Source organism: Eschscholzia californica, unplaced genomic scaffold (assembly GCF_041429995.1).
Source record: "Eschscholzia californica isolate CP2 unplaced genomic scaffold, dmEscCali1.0.p SCAF_5, whole genome shotgun sequence".
NCBI lineage: Eukaryota > Viridiplantae > Streptophyta > Magnoliopsida > Ranunculales > Papaveraceae > Eschscholzia > Eschscholzia californica.
This window is the reverse complement of record NW_028238472.1, coordinates 6,498,464-6,519,091: the sequence shown is the minus strand read 5'-3', so window position 1 is coordinate 6,519,091 and position 20,628 is coordinate 6,498,464. Positions and strand designations below refer to the sequence as shown.

At 37.5% G+C, this 20,628-nt stretch overlaps 3 protein-coding genes across 3 annotated transcripts; 1 reads left to right on the top strand and 2 right to left on the bottom strand.

Annotated features, from left to right (window-relative positions):
• Positions 1-54: 54 nt before the first annotated feature.
• On the top strand, positions 55-6,413 carry LOC147536626 (ARF guanine-nucleotide exchange factor GNOM-like). Its single transcript, XM_086639516.1, has 4 exons — positions 55-405; positions 909-980; positions 1,106-1,947; positions 2,514-6,413. Exons 3-4 carry the CDS (start codon positions 1,213-1,215, stop codon positions 6,096-6,098), a joined length of 4,320 nt encoding a protein of 1,439 aa, XP_086495642.1. The 5' UTR covers positions 55-405; positions 909-980; positions 1,106-1,212; the 3' UTR covers positions 6,099-6,413.
• Positions 6,414-8,041: 1,628 nt separating this feature from the next.
• Positions 8,042-10,327, bottom strand: LOC147536625 (uncharacterized). The gene is made up of 2 exons (XM_086641465.1): positions 9,978-10,327; positions 8,042-9,269 (listed from the first exon to the last, which is right to left on the bottom strand). The coding sequence occupies exon 2, from the start codon at positions 9,190-9,192 to the stop codon at positions 8,254-8,256; it is 939 nt and encodes a 312-aa protein (XP_086497591.1). The 5' UTR covers positions 9,193-9,269; positions 9,978-10,327; the 3' UTR covers positions 8,042-8,253.
• A 5,259-nt stretch (positions 10,328-15,586) lies between these two features.
• On the bottom strand, positions 15,587-19,847 carry LOC147536624 (transmembrane 9 superfamily member 2-like). The gene is made up of 7 exons (XM_086641751.1): positions 19,451-19,847; positions 18,725-18,765; positions 18,025-18,610; positions 17,794-17,931; positions 17,533-17,689; positions 16,966-17,450; positions 15,587-15,980 (listed from the first exon to the last, which is right to left on the bottom strand). Exons 1-7 carry the CDS (start codon positions 19,600-19,602, stop codon positions 15,761-15,763), a joined length of 1,779 nt encoding a protein of 592 aa, XP_086497877.1. The 5' UTR covers positions 19,603-19,847; the 3' UTR covers positions 15,587-15,760.
• Positions 19,848-20,628: the final 781 nt, after the last annotated feature.

Sequence of the window (20,628 nt, the reverse complement as noted above, 5' to 3'; positions counted from 1 at the left end):
AAGCCAAGATTCAACCTTGAAATGATAAAAGAACACATGCCACGTGACACGCTTAAAACATGGAGTATTTTTATAACTCAAGTCCCGGAAGTACAGGAATAACCTCTATTTCTCCACTTGCTTAAATTACTATTTTCTCCTCAATAAAGTAGAAAAATGACCAGTATCTACTCATTTTCGATTTTTTCCTTCAACCTTCCTCTCTGTTATTTCTTTTCTTCTTCAGTTTTTTTGGGCCGTTCAAGGCTCGATTTCTAGTCTCTCTCGGCCGATCTCTCTACTTTCTCTCTCTAACATTTTCTCTCTCTTTAACACTTTCTCTCTCTAGAAAAATCACAGTCGAAGGATTTCTCTTTCTCGCGCTTCTCCCTCCCTCTCTCTCTCTCTCTCTGTTATGATCTTCAGGTAAGTACCGTACTATACGAGATCTAAATTTCTTTAACAAAGATCTTGATTCATACTTTCATCTATGTTATTAGAAATCTGAATGATTTAAGTTATATCAAGTATAAGAAGAATATATCAAATGAAATTCACAATTATTATTAAGATCGGTCAAATTGATTTGAATGAAATTCTATCTTGTTTTTGTGGTAAATTGTTAGATTTAGAATATTTTGATGTTAGTTTCATCAATTTCTTAGGTTTAATGTGACTCTAGTGAACTTTTTCTACTGTTAATTTGTTCAAATTCTAGAGATATAAACATGTATATACTAATTTGTTTTTTAAGTAAATTGGCATTTTTTTTGGTACTTAGTTGAATTTGAGAATTTTATTATTGTTGATGAGGTTTTGGATCCATTCACTTCGTTTTTTTAAGTTAATAATTGTTGTAAGATGTTGTTTCTATCTGGTACCAAATGGAGTAGCAGATGGACTGATTTATAAATGAACTTTGTTTTTAGTCTTTAGGTACATTAACTAGCTGGGAGAAGTTAAACTACTAGATTGTACTTTGGGGAGTCGAGAATGCCGAGGTAACCCACTTGAGTTTTCTTTTTTTGCATTATCATGCTATTCAATTTGCATTGGGTTTGTTTGTATTTGGTTCTTAATGGGGCAATCTGTGAAAATTTTTTTTTCCCTTTTATTCTTTTCTTAGATTATCTGTGGCTCTGATCCATTTTGATGGATGATGCACGCCAACTAAAAGCCGGGTGCATCTCTGTGTTGAGACTGTTTCAAGTTAGAGAATTTGAATGAGTGAAAATGGCGATGGAGAGTTTAAAGCTGCACGTAGGAATTGAAGCGAATGGGGATGCCCATGGACACTGCTTTCCTAGTAGTAGTGCTTTTGCGTGTATGATAAATTCAGAAATAGGGGCTCTTTTGGCTGTTGTAAGGAGAAATGTACGTTGGGGAGGTCGTTATGTAGCTGAAGATGATCAACTAGAGCATTCTCTAATCCAATCATTGAAGTCGTTGCGGAAGAAATTGTTTTCGTGGGATCGACAATGGAACACAGTTGATCCGTCCATTTACCTCCAACCATTCTTGGATGTGATAAGATCAGATGAAATTGGAGCGCCTATTACCGGAGTTGCATTATCGTCTGTTTACAAAATATTGAGTCTTGGCTTACTTGATCCAACCACCACAAATGTGAAAGATTCAATGCATTTGGTAGTTGATGCTGTGACGGCTTGCAGGTTTGAGGTCACTGATTCTGCATCAGAAGAGGTTGTGTTGATGAAGATACTTCAAGTTCTTTTGGCATGCATGAAGAGTAAATCTTCATTTTTATTAAATAACCAGCATGTTTGCACTATAGTAAATACATGTTTTCGTATAGTTCATCAAGCAGGGACAAAAGGTGAACTTTTGCAGCGTATAGCTCGTCACACAATGCATGAGATTGTTAGGTGTATATTTTCGCACCTACAAAATATACATTACACCGCAAAACTATCGATGCTAGGTGATGGATCTAATGACAATCCAAAGGTATTGATTTCTAATCCTTCATTTTGTAGAAAAATTCTTGTCTTGTTTCCTTTTGATGGACACAATACTACTTCCTCGCACTTTTTGACGGTGTCTGTGAGATTGTAATGATGCAGCATAGAACTTTACATGAAGAAAAACAATTTTTTTCTCTAACATTACTTAGGTGCATGGACATTTACAATGTTAGCTTCTCACGCTTTCATAGAAGAACTGTGTATCGATTGAAAACCTCCAAACTAATGGTATGAGGTATCATATAAAATATTTAGGCATTAATGTTTTCAGGAGATTTTAAGTCTTTGTCAATGAGTTCTAAGAATATTCCAATACAATGTAGGCTCATTTACGTTGCGATCCTTAAATCTTAGGTTTTCAGTTCACTAAACTATTAATGACAGAATTCTTTAGACCTTGTAAAATTTGCAACAAGATAATTCATAATCTACAGAGATTTTATGGCATATGCAAGAAAGTTTTAGATTAACTTATCATATAGTGAGGTTTTAAGCACTGTAAAACGTGTTTATTGTTGTGGAGTTTTAATCAGAAGTCTTTGTATGCAGGTTGATCTTGAAAAGGATAATACATTTGGAGTTAAACAACAGGACAGTGTAAACGGGAATCCCGAAAATGCCTCTGTATCAACAGGTTCTGTTGGGAGCTTGGTAGATGATACCGTGGTTGGGAATGATAACAATGAGCAGACAGCAAATGACATTCCAAATTCTATGAAGGAACCATATGGAGTGGCCTGTGTGATCGAGGTTTTCCAGTTTTTATGTTCCCTGTTGAATGCTGGTGAGCAAATTGGAATGAGCCCTAGGTTGAACTGGACGGAATTCGACGAGGATGTCCCACTTTTTGCCTTGGGATTGATAAATTCTGCTATCGAATTAGGGGGACCCGTCATAAGCGGTCATCCAGCGTTACTGGTTTTGATACAGGAAGACCTATTTCCCAACTTAATGCAGTTTGGCTTGTCGATGAGCCCCCTAATTCTGTCAGTGGTCTCCAACATTATCTTGAACCTATATCTCCATTTGCGAGTAGAGCTGAAACTACAGCTTGAAGCCTTTTTCTCATCTATAATTTCGAGGCTTACACAGAGCAAGCATGGGGATGCCTCTTACCAACAGCAGGAGGTTTTAATGGAGGCTCTAGTCGATCTCTGCAGGCAGAAGACATTTATGACAGAAATGTACGCTAACTTCGATTGTGATATATCTAGCAGTAACATTTTCGAAGATATTTGTAACTTGTTGTCGAGGAGTGCATTTCCTGTTAACTCCCCCCTATCATCGATGCATGTTCTTGCTTTGGAAGGCTTGGTTGCTGTTGTTCAAGGATTCTCTGGGAGGATTGAGAACTCGACAACCATTTCTGAACAAGGACTATTAGGTGCTGAAAAGTATACTCCATTCTGGAATGAGAAGTGTGAGAATTATTCAGATCCAAGCAGTTGGGTTGGATTTGTTCGTCAAAGAAAGCAAATTAAGAAAGTATTAATGACTGGGGTCGAACATTTCAACAGGGACCCAAAGAAAGGGCTAGAGTATCTGCAAAGAACAAACCTCTTACCTGGTGAACTAGATCCTGAGAGTGTAGCATGCTTTTTCAAGTATACGATGGGATTGGACAAAACTATAGTTGGTGATTTTCTGGGAAGCCACGAGGAATTCTGGATTCAGGTTCTTCATGAATTTGCTCGAACTTTTAATTTCCAAGAGATGGGTTTGGATACTGCTCTGCGATTGTTTTTGGAAACTTTTAGACTTCCTGGAGAATCACAGAAGATACAAAGAATACTTGAGGTTTTCTCAGAAAGATTCTATGAACAGTCACCACAAATTCTAGCTAATAAGGATGCTGCACTTGTGTTATCTTATTCCATTATATTGCTGAACACAGATCAACACAATGTACGTGTTAAAAAGAAGATGACAGTAGAGGATTTTGTTAGGAACAATCGACGCATAAATGGTGGAGATGATCTCCCTCGTGAATACTTATTGGAGCTTTATCACTCAATCTGCAAGAACGAGATCCGAATGACTCCAGATCAGGGGGCTGGTTTCACTGAGGTGGTGGTTCCAAGCCACTGGATCAACCTGATGCATAAATCAAAGACTACATCACCCTTCATTACTTGTGAACCCAAACCATTCCTTGATCGGGACATGTTCTCTGTGTTGTCTGGGTCAACCCTTGCTGCTATCTCTGTGGTATTTGATCACGCAGAAAATGAAGATATTTACCAAATCTGTGTCGATGGGTTCTTAGCCATGGCAAAACTAGCATCGTGCACTCATTCAGTAGCTCTGTTAGATGATTTAGTTATTTCTCTCTGCAAGTTCACAACTCTCCTCGATCCTTCACAAACCGATGAACCCATTATTGCTTTTGCCGATGATAGTAAAGCTATGATGGCAACTGAAACAGTTTTCACCATAGCAAATAACTTCGGTGATTATATCCGAGCTGGTTGGAGAAACATTTTGGATTGTATCTTAAGCTTACACAAAATGGGATTAGTTCCATCTAGCATGGCCAATAACGAACAATCTCTGGATCCTGCTTCGGGTAAACCTATTATACAATCTACACCTTATGTGCCTGCGAGAACTATTAGCTCTCAGAGATCGTCTGGATTCATGGGTAGGTTTACTCAGTTACTATATCTCGATACAGAACAAAAAAATTTAGAACCAAGTGAGGAAGAACTTGAAGCTCATCAACGAGCTCATCAAACAATCCAGAAATGTCAGGTTAGTACCATATTCACTGACAGCATGTTTTTGCAGTCAGAGTCATTGTTACAGCTTGTGCAAGCTCTTATCTGGGTCTCAAATCCATCCCAGAAAGGCAAAAATGGTTCTCCAGAAGATGCAGATACTGCCATTTTCTGCCTCGAATTACTCATCACGATCACACTTTATAACCGAGATAGAATCGTTCTTCTTTGGCCAGTCGTTTATGAACATATAGCTGGAATTGTTCAATCCGCGACAATGCCTAGTGCCTTTGTCGAAAAAGCAGTCTTTGGGTTACTTCATATTTGTCAGCGATTACTCCCGTACAAAGAAAATCTTGCAGATGAACTCCTGAGATCTCTCCAACTCGTCTTAAAACTCGATGCTCGGGTAGCAGATGCTTATTGTGAACAGATAACACAGGAAATTGCAGATCTTGTAAAAACAAATGCTATTTGTATTAAATCACAGATGGGTTGGAGAACGATAACTTCCTTACTCTCAATCACAGCTAGACATCCCGAAGCTTCTGACGTGGGATTTGAAGCTTTAGCTTTTGTCTTATCAGATGGATCTCATCTTTCACCATTAAATTACAGTCTTTGTGTGGATGCGTGCAGACAATTTGCAGAATCACGAGTTGGTTCTACAGAGAGATCGATACATGCATTAGATTTAATGGCAGGATCATTTACATATCTTGCTCGATGGAATCTACCTCCTCAAGAAGTAGGAGATATTTGGGTTGGATTAGTGAAAGGATTGAAGAAAATTTGTTTGGATCAGAGAGAAGAAGTTCGAAATCATGCAATTTTATCATTGCAGAGATGTACAACAGGAATTGAAGGATTCTCTCTTCCACAGGATTCATTAGTTCAATTCTTCGATTTGGTAATTTTCACATTGCTTGATGATATCCTTGAGATTGCTCAGAGTAAAACATCGAGAGAATATCGGAATATGGAACCCACACTTTTACATGCTCTAAAATTATCGTCAAAGGTATTCTTGCAGTTAATAAGAGAGCTCTCTTCATTATCGAGCTTCCCTAAGATATGGGTTGAAATTCTTGGTCGAATTGGAAACTATTTCGCAGTTAAAATCAGAGGAAAAAAGAGTGAAAAGATACGTGAACTTGTTCCTGAACTTCTCAAGAACACGTTATTCGTTATGAAAACAAACAAAATTCTCGTCAATCCAAGCAGCAAATCTGAAACTGGTAGCGAATCAACATTGTGGGAGCTAACATGGCCTCTTATAGACAATATAGTTCCTTCTTTAAAATCCGAAGTATTTCCAGATCAAGAAGCAGAGATGACCCACCGACCAAAAGATACAGCAATCTCAGAACTTCCCAACAATGGCGTCAATACAAGTACGGCTTCTATACAATCATAATAGATTACAGTTTTTCGTTCTTACTTTTTTAGTCGTTTGCCGATTTATTTTAATTATGAATTTTATGAATGCATCTCAGTTAATCTTTGAGATGTTTGTTAATGGCATAGATTGATGATTATAAGGTTTTGTATAAGGTTACAGTCAGGGTCCAGGGCCCAAAACTTTGACAGAATGGAGGCCCTGACTGAATCAACTGATTCACACCAATTTTTCTAAAGATTTCTTAGGTTAAAACACCATGTCTGTTTTGGTTCGTTTAGGTTTGAATTTTCCTTTCAAACCATTTTTATACTATAAAAGCTCTTGGTTTCAGTTGTATGTTTTATTCAGGGATATATATCCACATATTGCCGATATTTCGAATGTTGCCTCTGCCCTAATACACATCTGATAAAGTTGTTCGAATTCCATCGGGCAAAGTCTACTTCTTCAAACCATCATTGTTTGTTATGTTTAGTTCTCTATGTGAGGTTTGCGCAGGTCTGCACGGAGTACAAATTTACAGAATTTTGGTAAGATTTACGCAGTTTACGTACATAGGGAGCCAGAGCAAGCCTCCACATATTTTTTTTTAACAGAGGCCAGCTGAATAGCTGATTGGCTCAATCCTGTTTTATGTAATGAAGAACCAATATTTTGTTATTTTACTTGAGTTGAGATCATTTGAGGGTTATTATCAGTTATAATACAAAAATTTCAAATGCCAAAAGAAATCACAACCTTTACATGGACAAAGTAAAATTTTCTAAATCCTAGAAAAATAAATAAACAATTTTCGAAAATGCTAAATAACCCCGTAATTTCAACTCACTTTGTTGATAACTGGGTCAAAATTACTGGGTTATCTAATTTCCGAACAATTTTTCTGGCACTAGCAGAGATTTGAGAGAGAGAGTCTTCCATTCCCATCATTTCGTCTTCCCTGAAGTGTCGCCCCGTATAATCCTGTGAAGATATGTAAAAGAACTTCGATGATATGCACTTCGAGTATATCAGACCCTTGGAAATTATTAAATCAGGTACGCGAAAAAAAAAAAAAGTATAACCAGACACTATCTCACACGCAATTGAGTCAGAGACTAAAAGAATAGAATGATAAAAAATGAGGTTAAAATTATTCTTTTTTCTAATTTTTTCCTCAGAAACAAATTTTGATGAGACTCTGATGAGATAGATTCAGACAAATCGGAATGTCCGAGTGAGACATGAATTAAGTTCAGATGGATTAGACTCCACGGGAACAAACACCCAAAGGCAATGTGTTAATTCTCATTCGAGGGTACAACCCACCCACCGGACACGGACAATTCTATCAAAAGTGTAATCTTAACCTTTGGGGATGAGTCTGAAGATAAAATTGAGAGACATAATAATCTCTACCCTGCGAGATAAGCTTGGAAGGTGCAATCTTTGCCATCGAGAGATGGTATATTTAAAAAAAAGATACCCTCCTCCTTTATTAGATAGATAATCACCTCTAATTCTTCTTAAATGGTATTTTAAGAACCTGTCTTCGGAATAACGATATCCAATATCAACCACACACTGCAAGAGCTCAGACACTCACGATTAATAGTCGATGAAGAGAATATTGAGGTTAATTTACCATGCTTGGACATGTATCCAAATGAAAAAGACAGGCATTAAATACATTCATTCAGCAAGTATTAGAGTCATTGCTCAAAAGCGACATCAGACGCTCAAAACATTTCCATTTCCAAGCATGATTTCTCGGTGGTCTTAGGCCTCTCTCACCCGTCCCGTCCTGGCCCTGATGCCAATGTTCGGCGGTCTTAGTTCTCTCTCACCCTAAAGCTAGCCCAAGAGGTAAGGGTCGTGAGGTCCCTCGCGCATATAAATACTTATTCCTTACACAACGGACATGGTATATATCCCATTGCTGTCAATGACATGAAAGAATCATCTATAATTAGACTAGATAGAGCAATATTTGCATTTGAATAGATTAAAACCAAGTGCAGTTTCACAAAAGCTAGGTAAGTTTCTTTGGTTACAACTGCAATTACAGATTTACAATATCAAGTCTACTGAATTGTTCCGAATACAGAATAAACCACTTCTAAGGAAGTAGAACACATAAATTTTTCATAGGCAAGCAAGTCAAATTAAATAACTATCGTAGTTTCATATATTACTTGATAGTAACAAACTTGTTAGTACCGTGTTTCGCCCAGTGATCCTTTAAGTCAACTGGATGAGCAAGATCGTAACCTTCACCTGCCAGTCTCTGTAAAAGCTTCCCGTAAGCGCCATTACTCATTTTCCTCCCAGCTAAACGAGCTCCAGGTCTTGAAGAACTCATCGGTAGAGGATATTCAGATAGATGAGTAGTACAGCAAGAAGATTGCCATCCACCAGCTCCCCATCTGTAACATTGTCGAGGATAACCAGTACAAGAACAAACTGGAGAAGGTACCTGTGAAAAATCTATTCCAGTTCCATCTAAAACAAGATCAAGATTCTTCTTTTCACGTATTGTTGTGGTCGAAGAAGTAGCTTTTTTCTTCGTTCCTGAAGTTGCTTTCTTCTTGGGTTCTTTCGGCTTCAAAACTTTGGTAGAAACCTTATCAGATTTCTTTGTAGAGCTCCGCTGTTTCTTAATTTTCAACGATTTATTCCCAAATTCACGATTTCCGAAATCACCATTTTGCATCGACCCGTCAATCGGGATACCCAAACTAGCATTCATATGGTGTTGACTGGTTTCTATGTTTCTTGGAATAACAGGCATCCCACTTTCATTTTTAGGAATAACGGGAAGCCCAGTTTCAATGTTTATATGAGTTGTATGCACATGGTGTTGATTGGGTTTATTTGCGGGTAGAAAGTTTCTGTGGTGCGACCAACAATGACCGCCGAACTCTACTGAATTCGCTTCTGCTTCAGATTTAGGAATCATATGATTTCTATTTGGATACATACCCATCTTCAGAAATGCAGCTTGACGATGTTCATTTGTACTACTAGAGACTGGAATCCCCGAACCAGGTTTATATACTGCCTGATCTGCATTTACTGTTTGCTTCGAGAAATCCCAATTTCGAACATTCATTCTTCCTTTTTCATCCATGAAAACTTACTTTGTTAACGAATCGATAAATGGGATTTCTATCACAGAATAAGATCAAACCCTCATAGCGGAACGATCTGCATTAAAAATCATAAACCAGTACAAAAGAGTGAAATTATTAACTCATTTCGAAAACTTAAAAAAAGCGAGTTTTGTTTGTCCATGAGATACAAACTTTATAGTTCAACCAAACAACACTGTAAATGTCTAGCTTTACAACAATTTGTGCAAATAACTTTAGGATCGAGGAGCTTACTTACTAGTCCATGGAACTAGACTAAAAGTGCTGTCTGAAATGAAATGAAATGAGCCAGAAACCTCATGAATGAAGAGGAACAACAAAACCCATATCATAAATTTGGCTCAAACCCTAAAAGGTAAAGCTAAATCATCAAAATTAAGCTAAAACACCATCTGGGTCATGTTCTAAACTGAGTTCAGAAGCAAAACAATGAACTTTTCTACAAAACTAAACCACAAAAAGATCTACCCATCTCTTTTTAGAGAGAGAAAGAGAAGTAATTAGATGCTCAAATAATCACAAAATCTAAAAGATCAGCTAGATCAAGGACCAAATCAACTAAACTCTAAAGTTCAAATGATTAAGGGGCAAAATTTGAATGAGACTGTCAGACAATCTAGGTCATAGATTTAGCTACATAAAACCTTAGATTTGATAAGAAAATTACCCAACAAAATTTCAAACCAAGCAAACAAGCATCAAACTTTGCAGGTAAAAGATTCCACACAACCATGAAATTTAATAACAAGAGAGAGAAACATACCACTTAGAAATTTTTCAGAAAGATCTACCTACAAGAAGGAGATGGAGAAAGAGAGAACCCCTAGTTCTGTTTCATTAATGGAAGACTTCTACTTATCTTTAATTTTTTATCATACTTTTTTCTTTTTTCCTTTTGGGTTTGGGTAGTGAGATTTTATTGAGATAAAAAGTTTGTTGTTCTTTGGTATTTCAAGTAGAGAGAAGTCTTCTACTACTATTTGCCATGAAATACTTGTTGATGTGGTGGTGGTGATGTGTGTCAGTATTCTCTTCTCTTTGGTGGGTCTCTCTCTCTCTTTCTCTCTCTTTCTTTTTCTTCTTTTTCTCTTTTTCTTCTGTTTTGGACTCCTCTTTTTATGCCCAAAATTCACTTTGGAAGTGTTAAAATTATATATTTATTTTAAGGACACTCAAGTTCAATTCTTTATTGTTTGACCCAATTTGCTTTTTATTTCATCTCTAAAGAACAATGTTGTAAGAGGTTACAAATCAACACCTACTCCGGATGATGTAGATTGTTGCGGAAGCGTAATAATTGAAGAACTCATTGCTAATTAACTAAAATAAACAAGATTAAGTGAAATAATAATAAGAAGGACAATGCAATCAAGGAGGTTTTTATTCGATATTCAATTCAATGCTTCAATAGACAGACTGGACTTCTCTTTTATAGAGATTATTATTTCCTAGATAGACTCAAATAAGAAAGAAAATAAAAGAAGATAGCAACTTAAGGATACTTTCCTTGATTGCTAGGACTCTTAATTATAGGAACTCATAATACTAAAATATAGAAACTATGTTAATACAGCAACTTGGCCATTGGGCCCCATAATGTCCTGGCCGAGAGGCCCACTTGCCGGATGGTCTCCATCATACTCCCCCACCGAGGAAGAACTCGTCCCCGAGTCGTCATAAATAGGTTCATCCGGATAAAACGGGTAGATATCGGCGACATTGAAGATGTTTGAAATGTTGAAATCCGGGGAAAAGTCAATAATATACTCATTGTCGTTAAGTTTGGGGAGGATCTTGAAGGCTATCCTTAATTCCCACTTTGAACGAACTTTGCATTGAATGCGCGTCGAATATCAAGAAAACGTCAACCTCATTCTCATTCTCGTATTGTAAGGAGGCTCGCAAAATTATTTGTAGGAAATACATAATGTCTAATAGACTTATGCCTCTCACGTCCTCTTGTATACCACCCTGCAAAAACAAGTGCAATAGATTCCTTGAGAAACCACGAACTAGTGCAATGGTTTCTTGGTTACTCTTTAGTGGAGTTGCTTTAGAGTCTCTAAGGTTCCAGCAAATTATTTTCGGTATAAAAACGAAACTCCTCTTTCGATATTTCTGCTCGATGACTTGGTAGTCGGTTTCCAAAACAGTCCTCAATGTTGCATTGAAGTTCTATTGCTAAACACGAATATCCCCCGTAACATCCATACAACCTGCAGTGTTCCCGTAACAACAATATCTGAAAACCGATCGAAAACCTTTTCGAAGTCATTTGAATACACCCAGTCCATATATCTAATGAAACTTGTCTTGGAACGCAAATCGTTGCCATCGATTAGGTGCAGTTGAGGATTACTACTAAATGTGCTAACCTTCCATGTACATTGAACTCCATTTATATCTGGTAGTAGTAACTCGAAAGCGACACAAACATCCATTGGAGTTCCTGACATACTCCCTGACACATCACAACCGGCAATGTACTCCTTCAAATTGCGGCTTTTGATTACATCATCGACCATTATTCGCCATTGAAGCTCTGTAACTTCAGAATCTCCTTGGAAATCATCATCTTTGTACAATGATGTACTAATCTGGTGTAGTAATGGTGTTCCAGCAGCAAGGTTCTTCTCTTCCTGTTTCGCGCTATCAGGATAGCTCTTGAATTGCTCTCGGTCGTGTTCAAGAAAGAACTCGGTTGTGTTCAAGAAAGAAACCGGTGTACTAGAATTTATATCGTGAATCAAAAACACCACAAAAAGTTCACGAGAAATTGCGGTTTTAAGAACACACATTGTTGATGTTACAAAATATGTGGTCTTGAACTCAGTAACACGATCAATGTCATGCTCAAGTGTAACTTTGAGAGCATCACCAAATTTTGTCTGCAACGAAAACAAAAACAAAAGGACGAATTTCTGCCTGTACATTGCAACAAATACGATGAGAACTCCATGCTCTGCAAGCGCGTCAAGTTTTCGAGGAATGGTAGCTCGAACATCTGGATGACCTTGGTTTTTATATATGACGAAATTTAATGCAACAAGAAGAAAACCACGTAGACCATCTTTACTACCTTGAATAGGAACAAGCACGTTTGGACTATTATCAAAAGGTTCTGACCATTTGTTGGGAACCTGATTAAGTCCAAGATCATATAAAGTAATATGCTTTTCTGCCTCCAAGACCAACTTCCTCTGTTCTCGAATTAATTCGATCTTGTTCAAGTGAATCTTAGATGCGGCACTGTTACACTTTTTCTCAAAAAATTTAGTCACATTAGGTTTCAAGCTCTTACCTCTAGCCCCATTAACATCGAATTGATGTTTCATATATCTAACTTTCGTAAGCAATTGATCTTTATTAACTTCAAAACTCTTAATTGGATTATAAATGGCAGAAGTATCTGAACTAGGTGTTAAACCCTTTTTATTGTAACTCAATACTGCTTTTAACTTCACTACCTCAACATCTTCACTAAACAATCTTGAAGATGATTTCCTCTCTGTTTCTTCAAGAATATGATTTCCGTTCTTGCTATGCTTCCTTGATGTCTCTGAGTCGTTTGAGGATTTAGCTGTAACAAGACGTTTTGAAGGAGTGGAATTAGGTTTTAGGTTGACTTTTTCTGTGGGATTCTCCGATTGATGGGTTTCCTCATGTTTCTCTCTCGTCGATGTCGGGTTTTCTTGAAGCGGAACAAGAATGGCAAGTTTCTTATGCCAAACAAACTCATAAGTATTATTTCGACTTCTATGTACGGCATCAACATCCAAAATCCATGGTATTCCTAGGATGAGATGACAATTCTCCATGTCAACAACGTCACAACAGAGAGTGTCGCGGTAGTGAGAACCAATGGAGAACGTAAATATGCATTGTTGGTGAATCGATAATTCGCTCTTGTCAGAAATCCAACCAAGTTCATACGGGCAAGGGTGGTCGTAAGTAGGAAGACCGAGTGCTTTGACGAGGCGAAGTCATATCATATTTCCTTCACTACCGTTGTCAATAATAAAGTCACACACCTTATTGTTGATGGTGAGTCTAGATTTGAAGATGTTATGTCTTTCCGCAGGATCCGGAGGTTTTGGAAGAAAGGATGAAGAATGATGGAGAGGTGAAGTCGTGGTGGAGGGTGGAAAAAAAAATTTCTCGTTTTTTGTTTCAGGATTTTGCGGGCTCATGATACCAGCTGATGTAGATTGTTGCGGAAGCGTAATAATTGAAGAACTCATTGCTAATTAACTAAAATAAACAAGATTAAGTGAAATAATAATAAGAAGGACAATGCAATCAAGGAGGTTTTTATTCGATATTCAATTCAATGCTTCAATAGACAGACTGGACTTCTCTTTTATAGAGATTATTATTTCCTAGATAGACTCAAATAAGAAAGAAAATAAAAGAAGATAACAACTTAAGGATACTTTCCTTGATTGCTAGGACTCTTAATTATAGGAACTCATAATACTAAAATATAGAAACTATGTTAATATAGCAACTTGGCCATTGGGCCCCATAATGTCCTGGCCGAGAGGCCCACTTGCCGGATGGTCTCCATCACCGGACCTACACGAAATCAACGATTTTCATTTTCGAGTCAACTCTTTTATATACAGATGAAATTTTTAACTCTCAATTGCAGGTTGATTTGTTGTGCAACTCTCTTTTCTGTGGTTTCTTCTATCATTTTTCTTTAGTAAAAACTCCTCTTAGAAAGATCTAAACAGTTTAACTGCATACAATTTCATATATCGTGACTAGGATGAGATAGTTCGAATTTGAGTATCTTACGAGAATTATAATTTTTAAGAGTTGTTTTACCATAGGTGAAGGGTGCCTAAGCAAACATATGAAGTATTTTGATGCCCATCAAATATTGAGTTAAGACGTGATATATTATCTTTTTAGCAGTTGATTAGAAGTAGTCAATCGAAAAAGGGAAGTTTTATAAGGCCTCCCCAGTTTTGTTAAAAGGCCTCCCCATGAACCATTTTACTTGGTAAATTATCATTGAGGGGGGCCTTTTAACAAAAATGAGGGGGCCTATAAAATCTGGGATCGAAAAATGTTAGTGAGATAAATTAGAGAAAATTGAACCACTAAATGTAAAGCAAAAAAATTTAATGCTTACACATCAGAATGAGCTAAAAGACTCGCTATTAATATCTTATATTAAAAGTCTCCCATTTAAGGAGAAACATTAATGATGAATTAGAGCCCAATTAAAAGAAAGTTGTTGAAACAATAAAATTTTAGAAACAAAACAAATTAAATACATTGTGAAAATAAATAAATTACTTTGTGACGCGAAATGTTATCTATCACAATCAAATATAACCACTATAACCCCCAAATTTCAACCCCATGTCAAATGTGACACTAGAACCAACACTAAAGATTCGAATTAGATCCATCTTGTAGACTAATAGGTACCTACAAACACATCTAGTTGGTACTATCTTATCTCAAAACAAACGAACTAGATAGTTTGTACCAAATACTCATAATAAAACTAGTGACAACCAAATGACAATAATCAAACTCTCTTTCAATACTATAGAGCAATTATCGAACGACCTTGGAAAAGGTAGCTTGTGATCCTACAAAATACTTTTCCACATAATTTTTGTTTCTAACTCGGACCCAGCTGATAAGGTCATGGGTGTAAAATTGTAATGGCATAAAATTTTATGAATAAGAACTTTTATGTTAGGGTGATTCCATAAATAAGAACTTTGTGAGGGTGATTCTATAAATATGGAAATAATGTGACTCTGTCAAACTGTGGAAGAGAGGACAATAGAATCAATGGTGTGTGGTCCCCACGCCACTAGGGAGTTCTGACTTCAATATCTAACCCTTAATCCAGATCAATTCATATCAACTGGTCAATTTCTTATTATTGTGGAGCTCTACAGGCACCCCCACATTACTGCTATGGGTTCCCTGTCAAAGGCAAAGCTTTTAATACTGTTGAGGTGTCCCAAATTCCACCCTTTACTGGTCTAAATACCTCGAAGGCTCAATCCCTAGAACATAATTTGAATAGCAATCACACAGTATCAACTATAGTTTTGAAACCATATTTTGAGTATGAATTATCTAAACATGATTTGTTTGGAAGCACAATAGTGATAATGTTGTTTAATTCAAACTTATTTTATATTTAATTGGATTCAGAAAGAAATCAGATGTTGATTTAGATTTCAAATAAAAGTTCGAAAAAAAAAACATAGCTCGCCAAGGCACCACCTTAATCTTCTTCGAAGAGATGAACACTGTCACCGAACGACTGCCCTAATTTAGAAGAACAAATATTTCACTGGAAATGATAATAGAAATAAGAACTCAAACAAAAGAACAGAAGTGCAAACAAAGCCAAGATATACTATAGATTAAATTTGGAATTACAATCCTTTTACATATGGAGAATAATTACCGACGTTTTTCTATTACTGCTACTGCTGCTACTACTACGACTACAAACTTTGATTTACGATTGCCCACTGTAAGTACGTAACTCCGATGAGCTAGGACCTACTCGCACTTGATTGAACGATAAATGTGACGAACAAACAACAAGGAAGCACGGAAACCAACAGTACCAAGCATGAGGAAGAAACCATAGCAGATGCAAGTCATGTAACCAAAGAAGAAAGAAGTTTGCATAAAACCAGACATGTCTGATCTTGCGTGGTAGTAATACAAGCAATACCCAAAGATAAATACACCAGTTGATCCTCCACAAAGAACGGACCTGCATCGATTCAGGAGTTTTCAGTCTATGCAAATCATATAACGATTATAGATAGTTAACAAAATAATGGGTTTACAGTTTGAACAAGTTTATTCATCACATGAAACCTTATCGGTATGCTAGGCTACCCGTGTTTGAGATACAAAAACGCAACACGCATTTCTTGTCAAGTGATGTAACAGGCAGTGTCTGAATCAAGGATAATGTGGCTGGCACCAAAACAGATATTTACAGCATATGGTTATCAGGATTAGGTGTCTAAATCAAGGATAATGACTAATGAGGTCGGTTTTGGGATAGCTGTTACATTGAATGGTATCAGAGTCAAATAAATCTCTTTTCTAAGTGGTTGTCACGTGAGACTGAAGCCTAATGTGCGTTGTATAGTCAGTCCCGCTATCTTAGTATGACTTTCGGACATGGATTACAAGGTAGCACCTTGTATTGCATACTGGGCAGGCCTTTTTCAGTGGGCTTGGTCCCTAGGTTGGTACTAGATGAAGAAGTCGGAGATGGTCTAGGGCATGTCTATGTCCAAATTGGAGATGATGTGGTTGGTATAGAGAGGGTGTCACATCATATGGTAACGGAGAATCGGCACTTAGGGAAACTGTCTCCTAAGTGTGACGATTTAAGCAAAAGGGTCATGTGCATTGTCGTTAGTCCAACATTCTTAGGATGACCTTCCAGAGCCCAGACAATGGTAATAAAGATAGCACCTTGTCTTACAAACCAGCCAGGGCATTCCGGATAGATGCATAGGTACGGTTACTAGGATAGTCAGTTAGAGAGGCCTTGTTAGTCCAGGCCCCAAGACCCACGCAAAAATCGCGTGACATGTGAAATGGAGAGTGAGCCTAGATTGTGTCTAAAGGTATAACACGGCTGGTACTGAATCATAAGCCACATCGTTAAGATAGACCATATAAACCGAAAATATAAAAAATTCTTAGCTTTCACAAAGAACAGATAAGACACAAGTTACCTCCACCACCATTCATGATCCTCAACTGCAAGCTGAAAGTATGTCAAAGCTACAGTAATGAACGCCGTCACAATGATGAGAATGATGAACACAATGAACAAGATGCTATAGATGGTGTAAATCTTGTGGCCCCACACACTTGCAAATATGTAATAAAGTTCAATGTAGATTGCACTGAAGGGCAAAAATCCGGCCATCGCCATCTGGGGAATAGTTCCTCTGTACCACGGCAAAGGAGGTATCTCTCTTGGATATTTGGTTGTACGGCACGGAGCTTGGAACTCTGTCTTACTATTTTTACCAGCAATACCACCCAATACTAGCAAAGGAGCAGTGACCAGTGTCCAGATGAGAAGAATAACAAGTATAGTTCCGAAAGGTAAAGCGGCAGTAGCACTGTAGGCAATTGCGACAGTGTTGAGAAAACAGAATGTCAAAAACAATGGTCCACAGAACAAACAGCCTGTTAATAATAAGTTTCTAACCTGCAAAATACCAAAACTAGGAAGATGAGATAGATCCAACTGAAAGAAGGAATAAGATAGTAAAGTAAGAATCTTCTTATACCCAGTTAGTTCCTTCGAGTTGCAGATAGGTAGATGTTGCAGTATAACCAGCAATTCCGGAGGTAAGGGCATATATGACAACCAAAGCAGTAAAAAGAGCGCCTCGATTGTACGGGTAGAAAACCCCAACCAATGCAAGGAGGAAGATGAACATTGCCCTTAAAAAACAAGAAAAGCAGGCATTTGTTATTCGTGAAGTTTAATGCCGGTCGGTTCAAGAACCTGGATAAGCATCTCAGTGAAAATTAGGAACAGCACTTACAGCGCAAGGAGTTGAGTTCCTGATCCAAGAACAGCTGAAAACAATGACTTATATTTCGGGTATCGGAAGACATCTCCGTGGATATACTTCCATCCAGTCTCTTCTTGGTCATCAACAGCTTCTTCATCATGAGAATATCTGTAACGTGCAAAAGAAAATCACCAAATGATTAGAGAGAGGGACGGAGATGGGATCAACTAGCCAATACAAAAAGAGACCAGTCTCTCTTACTTGACGAAGTCATTCTTAAGCACCCGCATAAGAATAGTAGCAAGAAAACCGGTCAAAAGGAGAACAGTCACGCAAGAATTTATTATAGAGAACCAGTGGATCTCCAAGTGTTGGGGCATTGACGAAGACTTTGAGTATTTCTCCATTCTGTTTTCATAAGGAATGTCGGTTTCTTTCCACTTGACCGAATACGAAAACTCTGCCTCAACCTCTCTGTCCTCTGTGATATCCACAGACTGGTTTGGGTCAGTCTGCACATTAATTTCTATGACACGATCGTTGTTATAGAAGATATCAAAATGTATGTGCTTAAAAAGCAAATACTTGTATTCACTTGGATCCGTCTTGCCTTCCCTTTCAACTTTCCCTAGGAACCCCCAAAATGGTAAATCATCATAATACATTTGGAAGTAATAATCCTTCAAAACGGCATCCCTCAGTTTGGCAACTTCTTCTTTTGATAGTTTCTTCCTACAAAGAGTTTCACTTTGTTTATCGACCCGAAAGTTCAATTCATAAGGTGCATCGACCAATCGATCTCCATTCAGAACTTCCCCGAGATCTTCTATTTTCTCCTTCACATTGTCTGATCAAAGAAAACAGAAAATAAATCAACCAACTGAACTGGGCAATTCAAGTTAGACATTATATTTTAATTAGATTTCGTTAAAATTTCAAAAAAGTTAAAGTAGGTGCAAACCTGGTGCACAAAATGGAAGATCATAGTACCGATATGTCTCGCTGCAGAGGCATACAAAACGATCAGCCTACCGCACTCAAAATCTATAAAATCAAAGAGAAACGATCCTAGACACTTAATCAAGCATTATATCTTCAGGACAAAGAATGCCACAAAAGTATCGATATTGACTCACTACAGCGTTTCCAATTCAAATATGAAACCGCGATGCTGAAACCGACATGTACTTTGCCATCTCCATGACAAGTAAACTAAATAACTATCAAAATTGCCCAAACACAATACTGAAATACGACATATTAAAACAATACGTATAAGAAAATCCAATAGGTTATCAAGTTATCTTAGGTCGTAGAATGTGATTATCTGCATCAACAATGTGACAATCTTATCATTCCTCATGAATAAGAAAATTGGGAAGCTAGATTTAAGAATCAAGATAGTCGAGATGATAGTAGAAACACTAATGAAAGTGCCAAACCAAATAAAATAGAAATACAACTAACAACAAGCAACAAGCATGTATAAAAAGCAATCATTGAGTCTTAACCTAGAACCATATCTACAACAAAAAAATTAGTTCTTTAAATCTTATTTCACAAGAGTTATATACATAATTCAGATCCATAATGAAATAATCAAAACCATTTATTTGGGTGGGGATTAAAAGGAAGCAAGAAAAAAAATTGAAGTTTGGAACTTTTGCATTTCTTTTTGAAATCTTACCTAGGGTTATGAAAGGGACCAACTTTGTTAGCATAAAGAGGTACATGTTCTCTTTCATTATACTTGTGAGTTGACCCATTTCCTTCTACTCTAAAACCAGAAACCATAACTAATAGAACCACCACCATTATAGCTTTTCTCCCCATTTTCATCAATTTGGGGTTTTCAAGCTGACACCTTTTTTGGATCAAATGAACAGAGAAGATGTTTGCAGATCTAGCAAAGTAATAACGTTCAGGTGGGAGAGTAGATCTGAGATACAGAGAAGAGAGAGAGAGAGAGAGGAAGTAGTTTGCCCTAGACCATGGAGATTGGGCGTTTACTTTCCTTGGTTAAATGCGATTATGTGAAATTGGTGAAATGGTCAAATAAATGAGTTGACTGGATTTGGGCATTTGACTCAAATTTTTATTTTTTGGGTTATTTCCCACATGGCCTCCTATTTTATGACCAGCTTCCCGCGTAGCCCCCTACTTTATCGAAAATACTCAGATGGCCCCCTTTTCCGTTACCGTCACATGTCCGTTAAATTCTTGTTCCTTCTCTCAAAACTACCCTTTCACGTTGTCATCTCTCTATCCTCCATCTTATCACCTTTATCTGTCATGTCATTCCTCTCGCCACCTCATCATCTTCTCCGATAAGGTTGTCAACCGACCAAAATTTCCAGGACCTTTGTACTTAAAGAATAAAAATAATAATTTCTCTATCCTGCTTCCTCTCTTTTTTTCTCTCCTCTCATTTTCTCTCTCTTCTCACTTTCTCTATATTCTGGCTAACGAAGGGGGAGCCCTTCGTCGGTCGTCGTTTTCGGAAAACCAGACCGACGAGATCTGAGAAAAATCCAGACCGACGAGACCTTATCGGATAAGATGATGAGGTGGTGAGAGGGATGACGTGACAGAGAGATGTGATGAGATGGAGGAGAGAAAGATGACATCGCAGAAGGGTAATTTTGGGAGAGGGAAAAAGAATTTAACGGATATGCGACATTAACGGAAAAAAGGGGGCATCTGAGTATTTTCAATAAAGTAGGAGGCTACGCCGGAAGCTGGTCATAAAGTAGGGGGTCATTTGAGAAATAACCCTTTTTTGGGTTAGTATATAGCCCTTAATCACCACTTTCTCACTTGGACACTTTTCCCCAATTTTTTCGGAATTCAATCCACATCAACATA